Consider the following 14,343-nt stretch of genomic DNA (forward strand, 5'->3'; position numbering starts at 1 on the left):
CTGGCGGGGGGGGGGGGGAAGCCTTTGTGTGCGTGAACACTGCAAATGAAAACTTCTAACCAGAGACACGCTCTCCAGTTGCCCAAACATAGTTCAGAAAGGATCAGAAGGCAACTGGAGCCTGGAAACACACTCTTGTTGGAGAGTCTTCCACAGCCAAAAGGAGACACCTATACCCTCTTCCAATGCAAAGCCCATGCTGGAGGAGGGACCCTGAAGACGAGGGCATCAGAAACCATTCAGTATAGAGAAGCAGAAGTAATTAAGCACAAAGTGCTTAAAGAAACTATCACAGATAGCACCTCTTCTGAAACTGAATGTCGCCTTGCCACAGGAATAAGGAAAATAGGGAATGGGAAGCAGGGAGGATGGATATTTAGGTAAGTATTTGAATAAGTAATTTTTTTTTTTTTTTTTTCAGACCCTAATCAGCAGTCAGAGGTTTGTTTTTGTTTGCAATAAATTAATTCAGTTACAATTCCCTGACTCCGCACTGTTTTGCCCACAACAGTGTCCCAGGCAAATAAAGATGCCTTCTTGCATCACAGAGCTAAGCACCTCATGGTTTTGAGTACAGAATTGTAGGCAGTGTTCCTTTCTGCTTGTTTTTCTCTTATAAGGCTTCTCAGCCGTAATTTTTCAGCCTTGATTTCAGGATTTGGGTTTTCTCTATGCATTGGACGTGGTCTTTTAGTAGGGATCCCTTTTGGGGATCTGTTTTCCCTACGTGGTAAAGGTCTTGAAAGTTAGACTTTTACCACTTTGGTGTTTCTTTGGATTAAGATGAAATTTCCCTCTGAATCTCTGAATGCCTAAAACTACTGTATAAAACACTTTCGGTATTATAGGTGCTCTAATATTGAAAATGTTACTTGAGCTTTTTGGAAAATAAAATGAAAGTAATTTGAAAGCTTTAACCCTTGATGTGATTTACAGAAATTTAAATTTTATAATGAGAGACACCTTGTGACAGGTGCTCATGAATGATTTATCATGTGTGTCTAATCTTCTGGCTTGCCTGAGCCACATTGAGTAAAGAGGAATTGTCTAGGGCTACATCTGTTGCACTGAGAGTCGCTAGAGTTGGCACTGCACTGATCTCTGTGTCTGGGTTTCAGTCCAGGTAGGATGCTGAGTGATGGGTACACACCCAGGACTGGGCTGGGTACTTGGAGGAAGAGCCACCGCTGTAGTGGAATGGGGCATGGGGGGTGGCTGCAGTGCAATCTGTGCTAGGCCATAGGTTGCACGTGGCTGGTTTATCATGTGTCTGCTGTTTTCTTCCTGCTAAAGTTCATCGGAATACAAAGATTTCTTCATGTTTGTTTTTCTGTGGGAACATAGTTTTTCATTTAAAACTTTATTTAGTGAGTAGCAAAAGCAATTTTGAAAGATCAGCTGGGAGACTTACGTGGGATATAAATTAAGTCAATAAATGAAATAGAAACTTTAATTCCCAGTTTAGAGATATAAGCATTATTGTTTCCTTTTCTTTAGACAATTGTAACAGAAGGTCTGATTTATAAATGCAGTAACAGAGTATGCTGTTCTCTTATTTCTTCTTAGGGTGAGTCAGCTTTTTGTTCTTGGACGTTAGGAAGTGAGGTTTGAATGAAGTGCTGCTCACTGCTGCTCTGTAAGAAGGTGTTAAAATATACTACTTACATCACTGAAATTTATAATCCCTGCTTCACTAGGAGTAGAATGAATTTTACTGCAGGCTTACTTTTCATTTATATTTGAATGACATGTATCTTGAAATAAATACTACTTGAATTACCTTTTCCCTCCATTAAAATAAGTCATTCTGTAGGCTTATTATTACCTGCCTCTACTTTTGATGAATCCAGTGAAAATACTGATATTTTTTGTTCATTTTCATTGCTGTCTTGCTGCTTGTCTGACCCATTTTGAAGTGTTTATGAGCCCACAGTAGGTGTAGTTGGGAGACTGATCCTTCGTTTTCATCCTTTTGTTTGGCGATTATTTTTAATCGCACAATATTTGATCACACAAATGTCAGGTATCTGTATAGTATCCAATAAATACTGGATAGTTATATCACCGAAGACAGAAATTCATTCTTCCATGTGCAATTGGTATTCTGCAAGCAAGCTGGTTAAAATATTATCTTGAGAAGTCTGAGAGAAGCACCCGTTTCATTCTAACTAGAAGAGTGAAGAGGACTTATGCTGTTACTGTTCTTCAGACATTGATCTGCTACTTAAGTGCTGTAGAAATACTTTTGCTTTGGATTAGATGCTTTTAGCAGCAAGGTTTGACCCTAAACTGGGCAGCTGGAGACCTCTGCTTTGAGGAAATGGCCATTTATACACCCCATAGGCGATACTCTAGTGTATGTTTTTTGATATGAGAGCTCATTTAGAAAAATACAAAGACGTGAAGAGAGAGATTTCTCATTTCTAATGAAAAATTCACACAAATCTTCTCATTGAAATGGTAAATAAAATGTATTCAGAGTGCTTAATCATCTAAAAGAAAGGGGGAAAAAAAGCAGCTTGAATATGTCAAATATTGTTATTTGAAAAAGGTAAAGAAGAAGGACATGAGTAGTTAATGATATTTGACACTAATATGTTGTTGACAACCATTTATAGAGATTTTTTTTCACTATATCATTCAAATTCCCTAGCAGAAGACTTCCAGACCTGTCAGTGTTAATAAACCTCATGGAGTGAAAAAGTAATCCTCAGTTGCTACTTTGGCTTACTGCACTGTCAACCTCTGTACCTGTGACTTCACCATGCGAACATGCCAGCCTACTGTGGTAGGCTTTCGTACTTATCTGTGCAGCTTCTGACATGCTCTTTCTTGACTAGTCCTTTTGCCTGCCAGGTTAAGAAAATGAAACTATATGTATTTAGTGTATTTACTTCCTACATTAAGAAAGTGACTTGATAAGGGAAGAGCTGAATATATTACATAACACTCTGCAAATTAGTAGATTGGCTTCGTGTCTGTAGAAGAAATTTCACTTCTCTTCTTGGCATTGATTGATAACCTAAATGAAATTGCTGTTGGCAGTTGAGCATACTTCATTCAATATAAACACCTCTTTACTAACTTATATTAGTTTTGGAGGGTGTTTGAAAGATATCTATATATATACACAAAGAAATGAAGGTTGTTCTTGCTCTGAGTTTTCAGTGGCATTTTGCGTGCTCTATCATGCTTTGTAGTATTTTGCCATTGTTAAAGACTGACATAGTAAGGAACGTTAATCTTATCAAACACAATTTGCAGAACATTCCTTCTGGACATTCAGCAGTAGCCTTGAGATTCATAAACCTTAATGCAAGACTTAACAGGATCAGACTGAAGCTAACCTTGAAATCATGTCAATTAATTAAGTAGCTGTGGCTATGTGTGTCCTTATTTTCTGTTTTTACTCTACTGTTTTACTGCTTACTGACTTGGAACAGGAAGCAGCAGCAGATATGCATGTATTCTGAAGACGCAGTGGTCCTCATTTGCAAAATTAGTCATAGACAGCCAGCATATGCAAAGGATAATTTATGCACAAACATTAAGCATCCCTTGAGTTCCTTGAAGGAATTTGTCTTTGCCAAACGCTTAGTGAGCTTATGCATTTAAATGAGATTTCAGATCCATCCATTGAAACCATTGCAGAGAAGTGGTGCTTTCAGATGGTTCTAGTGGTATGTGAAGATGAGAGTGACCAACTGGGACGTTAACAACACAGACACAGAACTATTCAGCAACAAATGGTTTAGGCACATTGAGTGTGCAGAATGGTGCATGTTAAGCATAAAAATCAATATGCCTATTCCTAACAAAAGCCTTGGTTGGTTCTACTGATTTCTGCTCTTGCTAAATGAATATGCTTTGCTGCAGGTGTTTTGTCTTTGAAATGTTATTCACTGCACTCCCTGCTGGAGGCTTGGCTGTGAAATCAGAACTGGCCCAGGGAAGGCAGCCAGTTTCTCACAATGGCTCTGGAGGGAAGATCCCGGGTTACACTGTCACTATGCACGTGTCTCTTCTTCCAGCCCCTGCCAAACCCCTGACCTGCAGCTGGTTTCCTGAGGTGACCTCGTTGCCACTGTGTAGTACCCTCTGTAGATCACTGTGTGCAATCCCCTGCTTCAAAGCCCTGACCTGTTCATGGTTCCCTCATGGACGTGTCCCCTTACCATGGACTGGCCTGGAGATCGGGCCCCTCAGCTGCCTCCCTGGGTTGCCTTGCTCACTCAGCCATGAGCCCTCAGTTAGTGCCCAGTCTTCTTGATATCCTGCATGCCTGGCTTCCTTCTGGCTGGAGCAGCAAAGACAGGAGACACCTGTCATTCTCTTTATGTGAAAATAACTTTGTGGAAATTTGTGTTCCGTGGCTGGTGAAGTAAAGAGAAGCAAGGGGACAATGCTCTCATTCAGCTTATGTTTAAGTTTTTAGGTGTCACTAGGCTTTGAGTTTCCCTTAAAGGATCATGAAGAAATAAAATCTTTCATTGTCATACTCAGGAATTTTTAAAAAAATCCTGTTTTACCAGAGGGGAAAAAAACATGGATGGATTTTGTTAGCAACACAGAGCCATTTGGGAGGCTGTTAACGTATAGATTCATATTTATAACACTGTCATCAGAAAGGATATCGCCTTTGGCTTAAAGTCTGTATTAACCACAAGTGACAGGAAAAGCAGAAATTACAAATCTAAAAAATGTTTCTGTATTATAGAGATTGTGATACATAGGAATAATCCTTTCCTGCTTTTTTCAAGCTGAAAACAACTTGAAAGTATTTAAAAAAAAAAAAAAAAAAAAAAAATATGAAGAGATGGACTGCAGCCAGATAGGCAGAGTAAAAATAATAAGTCAACATGAAATAATAGACAGCTAGGACAACTTTGTATTTGTAAATAAATAGAAGGATATACTTTACTTTGCAGGAAACTAAGTCAAATAAAAATGTTTTTAATGGGAAAAAGGTTTTTTTTTAAATAACTTCCCAAAATTAGTATATTTCAGTATTGTATTTGATACAAAGATGTTGAACACGTCCATTTAAAAAAAGGCACTGCTACTGCTGTCCATCAAAAGAGCTCAGTCTGAAGGGTTTTGAACAGTCTAACTGGGAAATGGTCAATGGAAAGATTCAGTGAATTGGTATGTGACAGTGTTCTGCAAGAACCAATTCTCATTCTTTTTGCTGTTATGCATTTTTTATTAGTGAGTTAAGAAATATGTACAAAAATCATCACAGGCAATAATTGTTGCAGAGAAGCCAAATATTGGGTTGTTAGTCAAAACAGTGAGATGGAATACTTTGGGACATGATGAATAAAGATTTAATGCTCCTTTGTAATAGCTGTCTTGAAAGTCGTCATTCTTAAAGCAATGAGTGCAAGTCTTAGCTAGAAAACAGGGAGTTTGCAACTTTGAAAAATATTTTGTAGCCTCAGCAGACAGGAAGCTCCAGCAGTGTTGCAGTGGAGTTGTGTAGTGTAAGTCATGGATGTCTTGAGCAGAATAGGGCGATAGCAGGGTGTATGCATTGATGTACTGGAACACTGCATAAAAAGTTGTGTTAAAGGAACTTTCAAAAAACGTCTGAAGGTTGTAGAGGACTTAGAGAAGAAACCGTAGAAAATAGTGGCAAGAGATTTAAGAGGCTAAGTCTGTTTACTTGTTAAAAAGAAAATGAAGTTATCTGATTATTTAGCTTCTTTATGGGAAAAAAAAATGTAATGTTCATCTGAGAAAGCTGCATGGGAACAAGATTAAGAAATAAATACAGAACACATTTTAAACAATTTTTACCAGTTCAACTAATCAAGCACTAGAACAGATGGCTAAGGAATTGATGGATTCCATGTCTCTTGATATCTCTGTAATTGAGATTAAGTACCGTCCTTTAGTGCATATGAGTAAAACACAATGTATTGGTCTCAGTGCAAAGGTTGGAAGGCTGGTGGAAGTTACTAACAGACTGAATTTAAGGGAACAATCTCCTACTTGGTGAAACTTCATCTCCTTTTCCAGTTAGGAGTCTGAGTCAGCTTTAATAAAGAAATGTGTTACAGGTGTTTATCCTAGTATGTATGCTTGAAAGACTTCATGGGAGCTAGGAAGACAAAACTGTAACTTGCCAAGTAAGCATCCTGTTGACCCCTGGCTTCATCAGACAAATGGCAGATTCATCATTGTGTGATAAAAAAGTCAGTGATTCCCTTTATTGTAGATTATTTCTTGATACATTTCAAGGGCAACCAAAAATTTGCATTTATCCTTGTTTACTTGTAAACTTCGTTGTGAAGCTGGATGGCTAATTTCTTCTAGAGCTCTCACTGCTGACTTACTGACTTAGCTTGTCACATATGCCAACATCACTTTGATACCTTGATCTAGGCTACAGAAAATAAAGCAGTATTCAGTGCCCCCAGATGACACTGTAAGAGATAAAAATCTCTTTATGTTGGAATATATAGGACAAAAAATGTCCCTATACTGTTTAATTGATCTACACGTGTATCGTCTGTATACAGTGTAAGCACATATATATTATGTATGTAGTTTATATATTCAGAGAGAGTGAGAGGGAGAAAGAGAGCCCTATCAGAGTACTTCAGTTTCTCCATGGTTATGTTCTGTTGTCTATATTATTCTGGATATTGGAGTAGATGGAGAACTGTTTACTTTTTGGCCTTTAAATCTGTAAGTTCTTTAAGTTACTTTCACTTAAGTGAAGAGTCAAAAGCCATGAAGTCTTATACAAATGAGTGAATCAAAAGTAGTGGTTTACGTAATAATATAGTAGTGAGTAGGTAAAGTCCTATTGCCTTGAGCCAAAAAGAGTTTGATTTGTGAAATAAGCACTTAAGAAAATGTACTGTTCCAAGTATTTGAGGGTATTTTTTCTTGCTGATGGCATAAGACCAGCATGACCTCCATTGTGCAAAGTATTGCAAATTTAATTGCTACCTTGCAAAAACTGATGTAGAGCTGTGATATTTAGCAGATGCACTAATTTATTCAAGGAAGGGTTTATCAAGCTTTAGGTAAGTGATGTGTAGGTGGGAATTATGGGCAAAATCATCTGTGTAAGTCAGGGACAGTTCTAAAAAGGAAGTCTACTTGCATGTGTGAATTTGGGAGTAACAGCTTGTTAGATATCACTGAAAATTCACAGTTAAACAATCTAGGGGTGATGGCTAGTTGTTTGCCGTGTAGAGGGATCCAGATGAACATGTTCAGAAAAGAACATAGCATTTAACACCTTCAGTACTTACAGGTATTAAAATGTTGAATTCAGTATGGATTGTGTTCTTGGTTTTATGGTCCTAGAACTCAAAGCTCTCAGAAGAGATTTGAGTGGTGAGCCATGGAGAACACTGGTATTCAAAGAGCCTTGTATACGTGAAACACGCTCTAAAATTACGTTGGTAACAATTCAGTGAAAGACATTCTTGAGAAGATTTTCACTACTGTGATAGAACAGAAGTTTCTCTCTCGGCACAAGTGTACACTGCTGTTATTTTTAGTCTGAAGGCTTTTAAGTGCTTCATCTGGCCCTGCATTAAAAATTACTTTTTTTTTTCTCAAAGTCGTTGTGTAGTTTGTCAGTTAGTGTTGATTTTATTTTTGAGAGAATTGCACAATGTATTATCAAATAAAAAGCTGTCATAAACAGCATTCTTGGTTGACCATGTTCTTTACACGGTTCCACTCTGCAGAAGTTTCAGTGTGCAACATCCAGTGATACGATTTGAATAGTAATTGTTTTTGATCCTTCTCCTGTACTCTTTATAGCCATCAGAGATTACAAGATTAGAAGAGGTTTCCTAATGATCGTTTAGCAGAAATAAGAGATGACAGTGCATTTTGAACCATTTTGTATTTGGCTAGCTCACTAGCCTAGCTACTGTCTTCTGAAGTAGTTGAGATTCAGCTTCTTTAGTAGTTGTCTTTCAGTGAAAGAAACCAAAAATAATACTTTACATGCAACATAATTTGTCACTTGATAATGCATTGTCAGACAAGAGGTTAGTTGGACTGCACTCACTGTGTGTGATTGACAATAACGTTTATTTTGTACCATTGAAAAAGCGGAAGGAAAATTTTCTTTTGGAGGAGAGCTCTGATGTGATGTACAGTTTCATCAGGAGAATGGTGCAGAATAAGATAGTGGTCTGGAATGGAAAGAAGAAGATGGGAAATGTCCCAACTTTCCTCCTGTCTCCTACAAAGTGACAACGTTGTTTTCCTTTTCCTTTTAAGACTTGTTGGCTTGTAGTTGGCTTTATTCTACTTCCTGCGAAGCCTTTTTCTATTGCTTTCTTAAAAACTTCTGTTTCTGGCATGCCAATAGGAAACAGTACATAGTATGTATAGTATGTCTTTTACTTACTTCTTGCTTCCTCTAGTCAGATGAGAGATGTATGTTTGCTTTGATGATTTACCTCATGACTTGTCTTACTATTTCATAGAATCATAGAATGGCCTGAGTTGAAGCAATCATGCAGTTACATTGCAGTTACACTGCTCCTGGCTCCCTTGGGTAGGACTGCAAACACCACAAAATTGTATGTTGTGAACCACAGAGAATGCATCACTATGAATAATACTTGCAGAACTTGCACATTATGAGGTTGTCCTCTTTTCTGGCACAGCTATTTTTCTCTCTAATTCTATCATGGGCTTTTACAGGGGCCATCTCACTCAACATTTGTTCAGTTTTCTGTTTTTTGTACTTAATGAGGTTAAGCCTCTCCCAATGCCCTATCCGAAAATTTAGAATTCCCATGGGAAGTACACTTTGGAGGTGGAGTATGATCAAAGCTGAAATTGTTTTGTTTTTTTTTTGCAGAGTTCTAGCCATTCTCTGGTTTAGTTCAGTTTGCAGTTGAAGTAGAAAATCAATGAAAAGCTGTCATGGGTAAAGCAGGCAAAATTAAAATGTACTTAGGTAACAGAGCTTCTGAAGGAGAAGATTGTTAAGTGTAATACCAAGAAAAGATTGGGAAAAAATGTTTGTTTGTTTTTTTTTTTTTTTTAATAGCTTATTTCTTTTTTTGCTTTAGAATATTTTCAAATTCTTTAGAATATTTTCTCAAAATTTCAGTTTGGAAAATGCCGAAATAAGGGGGGAATATGTATCAAAGTAGATAATTCTGTATTTATATAGAAAAGTCAAACATCTTCTTTATGTTCTGCATCTGAGTTTATCTTTTTAGTCTAAAACTTGCTTAAAGTATGAATAGACATTAAAAGTACACCTAAGAAAAATAGATAGTACTTATAAATATGTGTATATTCTGTCAAGTTCTTCAACAGACTGATTTTGGAGGCTGTATCAGGCAAATGCAAGCTTCGTGGAACTGTTATAGCAACTTCATAATAAACAATGCCTTGCACAGTATTGCTTCCATGCTTATTTTGTTCTCCTTGAAGAAACTGTGGATGTTTCATTTTAAATTTTAGGAGCGTCTTCTTCTTTCTTTACTGCCTGCTCACATTGCCATGGAAATGAAAGCAGAGATCATTCAGAGGTTACAAGGTCCCAAGGCAGGTCAGCTGGAAAATACAAACAACTTCCACAACTTGTATGTCAAACGACACACCAATGTAAGGTATTGGACTGGAATAAAATTTATTACAATGTTAAAAAGAAGAGAAAATACTGAGTAACTAAGAAAATCATTGTTTTAATGTATTTTTCAACAACTTAATGTTCAGTATCTAGCGTATTTTAATTTATTAAATGCTGACAGCTCTGTGTTCCAGAACAGCAAAAGTGATAACGCAGAGAAGGTTTGTTTAGGAGATGGATGTTTAGTAAAAGCATAAACAGGCTTTCTTCAGAACATCTTAATTATTCATTTTAAAGTACCAAATCCCACCACTGCTTATTCTAGTTGAAATTGTGGTTTGTAATTTATATTACTCCAAATTAGTAATTTTCCTAACTAGAGCAATTTGTCAGGTTATAAATAATGTAAATAGAAACTGCTGTATCACATACATACTTCACATAATATCTAAAGATAAAATATTCTGCTGACAAATCTAATTACTTATTGATTATGAGTTTCTAGAAGTTAAAAAAAAAAAAAGAAAATATGACTTCTTTGTTGAAGACACTTAAAAGCAACACACTGAGATAAGTGAAAAAGTTAACCATTTATTTCAAGTATTCCTTAGTATTTAGAAATTATTTTACTTGTGTTTTGTTTGGTTTTTTTTTTTGACTGAGAAGGTCATTGAATGACAGTCACAGAAACTACATTTTTAAGAAAATATTGCAGGATGTTGGAGGTTCCTTTTCAGTTGTAAGCAAAACTATTGTTTCATTTCTATGAATTGGTCAGTTTTTCTTGGTGAAAAGAAACATTGTGTGATCTGAATACCTTAACAGTTGACCTTTAATTTAATAGTCTGAGTATTAACTGAACGAAGATTTCCATGATGTAAATTACTGATAGTAAATCTTGACAAAAAAAAAGTCCAAAATGATAAAAAGTTATTAATTCTGATAACAAACCTGTTTATTGACATTATTTCTATTATTACATTGTGAGCTAGTGAGTCAGAAAAAGATTTCTATTTTTGAATACAGCATAACACATATACATATAGAATGCCTATAAATGCCCATTAATACAGACATATGTAAGAAGATAATACCTATTAAAATAAATATAGGTATGTATCTCCTACATATGTAATGTATATAAAAGTAAAGGCAGATATGCCATAAATACAGGCATATTTATTGCTTTGCTTATAACAGCGACCATTTTGATTACAGGCATGACAGTGCCAAGTCCTGAATGCCTACTTTCAGCTTTTGCTGTTCATTGATAAGTTCACGTTTTGCAAAACTATGATGAAGCTTCTGTTTGTTTCCACTGTAGCATTTTATATGCTGATATTGTGGGATTCACTCGCCTGGCCAGTGACTGCTCACCGGGGGAGCTGGTGCACATGCTGAATGAGCTGTTTGGCAAGTTCGATCAAATTGCAAAGGTAAGTTTCTACTGGACTGCTACTGTTAATTTAAATGTTCAGTTTAATTCTTAATTCAATTCTTAATTTAAATCCAAGTCATCTTTAAATATTTGTTCATCTTGAGTGCTCTTCTTTCTCTGAGAAAAAGCATTTCTTGGGCTTTTACAGGAAGATTAGTCTTGAACTACATGAAGTAAAATCTGGCTCTGATCTTAGAGCAGTGTGTTTCTTCCTCTGAGACAATCTGTGAAAGCCAAGAAAGCTTGCTCTGATAGGGCCAATATAAACAGATCCTGGAGCTCTCGAAAGCTTAATTGGATGATGAACAACATTTTAAATAGCATTTTGACCATTATGAAGATTAAAGAACTCAAGATAGAAAAATGTTTGCATCAGTTTTCTCTGGAAAAGCATTTAAGAGACTGGACAACAAGAGAGACAATATTGATCAAAGTAATTTTAATTACTGACCGTAGCCTCTTGATTACTCAAGAAAAGATTTGAATATAAACATTACATCAAACTTGATTCTGTGTTTGACTGTTGTGCTAAAACAGACAAAATTTTTTAATGAATTTGAAAACTAATGTCCAACTTTGATTATTAAAAGAAAACAAAAACAAAAGCAGTGTATTGCCTTAAAGAGTATAAAAGATTAAAATAAGATTACGATGGCTGGTTCCAGCAGGTATTTCATGATTTGATTTTCTATTTCAAATAAAGTAGTTTATATAAAGTGTATATATATAGATAGATATAGATATATAGTATATGGTGCTTCACCTCAGTTCCTCAATCTAATGTGTAATGTGTATTTTGCTGTGGATTTTCTTTCTGGTTTAATCCATTAAAGGCCATAAAAAATGGAGGAATCACTGCTACAGAACTCTGACACTGCTTTTTTTTTTTTTTTTTTTTAGCAAGACAAATCCTTTTTTATTAAAATGGGCTTAAGCAGAACAGTTTTGATAATATCATTTAAGTCAGTCTTTTTAGCGGTAACACTCAGTTTGTGTAAATCAAGTTGAAAGTGATCATCCGATTTTTCTTTTCCTCCAGGAAAATGAATGTATGAGAATTAAAATCCTAGGTGACTGCTATTACTGTGTTTCTGGACTACCTATTTCTCTTCAAAATCATGCCAAGAATTGTGTGAAAATGGGACTGGACATGTGTGAAGCCATTAAGTAAGCGTTGTGGTTTTATTAGATGAACAATATTCTGTCTCCCTCTACCTGTAGCTGCTGGTTGAAACATTCAGACCTGTCGTGGTTGGCATGTTTCAGTACAAGGTCTAACATGATAATCTTGGTCTTGGCCTCAGCAAAGAAAAATGTTGGGTTATGCCAGTCTATTCTGTCACTGCTCTACAAAGATGATTAAGAAATTGGAGCATCTCTCATGAGAAGAGACTGAGAGAGCTGAGGCTGATCGTCCTTAGAAGTGAAGGCTCAGAGGGAAGTTATCAAAACACTTAAGGGCTTGAAGGGAAGATATATAATTGAAATAGATCAGGCTTTTTCATTGGCACCCAATGTCCGAAAAGGAGGCAGTGGACACAGACTGTAACACAAGAGGTTCCTTCTGAACCTCTGGAAATACTAATTTAATTTTCAGGTGGCTGCGCACTGCCACAGGTTGCCCAGAGAGATTGTGGAGATTCCTTTATGGGAAAAATAATTGAAACCCAGCTGGTACAGCCCTGAGCAGCCTGCTCTAATTGGACTTGTTTTGAGCAGGGTTTGGACTAGACGGTCTCCAGAGGTTCTTTCTGATCTCAACTAGTCTGTGATTCTGTCATGATAAGGTGGTAAATATAAACATCACTTATTTGGGAAAACCTGCTTTTCACAGTTGTGATGCTGCCACCCACTTGTTAGTCACATGGCTTTGTTCAAGGCCTGAGCTCTTGATTTGTAAGCTTGGAGTTGTGCTGATCAGGAGTGGTTGCCACTCTACAGAAAAAAGTGTTATTAAGATGCCTGGAGCACTTAGCCTGCAGTGATATTGAACATGTATACTGAAAACATCTTTAACAAGTTTGTGGGCCTTCGGCTGAGTATACCTTCCATTTTGTTGTATGAGCAATAAGATGTGCATGTCTTAGTAGACTTGAGATTTAGGTTTAGTTTCAACTTTTCTGTAATTAATTTTTTTAGGAGAAGACTTTCTATATGTATATTTTTTCCGTTAATGCGTTGAGACACCGTTTAGAATTCTGCCCTTTTCAACAGTACTTTGGATTTGTGGGCTGCTATCGTTGTCCCTTCTTTCCCATAATTGTTGCACTTGTTCTGTCTTGAAACAATGTATGTGAGAATCATAACGTGATTTCTTTTGAAATAGCAGTTGCAACTTATTTCAAGTAACTCAAATAACTACAAGAGGCTTGATTGTGAAATAGGAAAAATGTTTATAGCTGTTGGGTCACCACTGTAGATCACTTGCTTCAGACATGTTTGAGGAATACTTTAGCTTACTACTGAGGTTAGTAGTTACTGGTTGAGAACAGAGTATAGGCAGTTCTGAAGATAATGGGACTCCAGAGATGTCATGCAAGAGGACAGCTTTACTCCCCTGTATCTCTGCTGGCTGGTACCTCAACTCAGTGCAGCATAGAAATAATGCTCATGTAAGCTATACCTGCCTTTGATGAATTCTGCCACTGAAATTGGACACATTTCAGCATGAAGGTACTTAAACTTTGGATGATTGCACATCATCCTGAAGGGTCCTACATCTGCCAATCCAAAAACTTCAGATCCGTGTATTACAGGTTATTTGCTAAGCAAGGATCTGATTCTGCTGTCTTATTTAGAAAACCTTTTGAGAGAAAAAGACAATAAAAAAACTTCCACTTTTATTTTAAAACCAGATTGAGATAGTTCATTGCGTATAATTCATACTTGAAGTTTTTGTCTGTTAGGAGTTAAAATACTGTAAGTGCTTGCTTATAGCAAATTTATTAATGGCAAAAATATTTTTTCAACTGGAAAGTGGTTTCCTTTGATTAAAATTATAGTATATCTTGATGACCTTCATTTTGAAAAAATGTCATGTGGATACATTGAATGTTACCTCAGTGATTAACTAAACAGGCCTACAAAATTGACTCCTCTGATGCTTATGTACTGCATGTGTTTCTGCTTATAGTGTTTTTTTTTTTTTTTCAGTTACCTAGTCTTGTGATTCAGTGCAGTAGAATTGCTGTATGAATTTGTTGGTTAATTGAAATTGTTTTTTTTTCTCTCAGTTTTTCACTGAAATGGTGTGGTATCCCTTTAAACAAGGATGTACCTCTCCTTGCTTTAGAGATCTTTTGTGAAAATAGCTTCAGTAAAGGAAAGAAATTAGGTT

General features: G+C 36.4%; 1 protein-coding gene across 1 annotated transcript in view; it reads left to right on the forward strand.

Moving 5' to 3' along the window:
* Positions 1-14,343, forward strand: part of ADCY2 (adenylate cyclase 2) — a gene marked incomplete at both ends in the record, with an annotated part of 203,697 nt that overhangs the window by 118,852 nt on the left and 70,502 nt on the right. Inside the window, 3 exons of the mRNA XM_079533799.1 lie at positions 9,460-9,608; positions 10,893-11,004; positions 12,046-12,173. Coding sequence (XP_079389925.1) covers positions 9,460-9,608; positions 10,893-11,004; positions 12,046-12,173 — 389 coding nt within the window. The remainder of the gene's footprint in view (positions 1-9,459; positions 9,609-10,892; positions 11,005-12,045; positions 12,174-14,343) is intronic.

The sequence above is a fragment of the Tetrao urogallus genome (genome assembly GCF_951394365.1).
Source record: "Tetrao urogallus genome assembly, chromosome: 3".
NCBI classification, from domain to species: Eukaryota; Metazoa; Chordata; class Aves; order Galliformes; family Phasianidae; genus Tetrao; species Tetrao urogallus.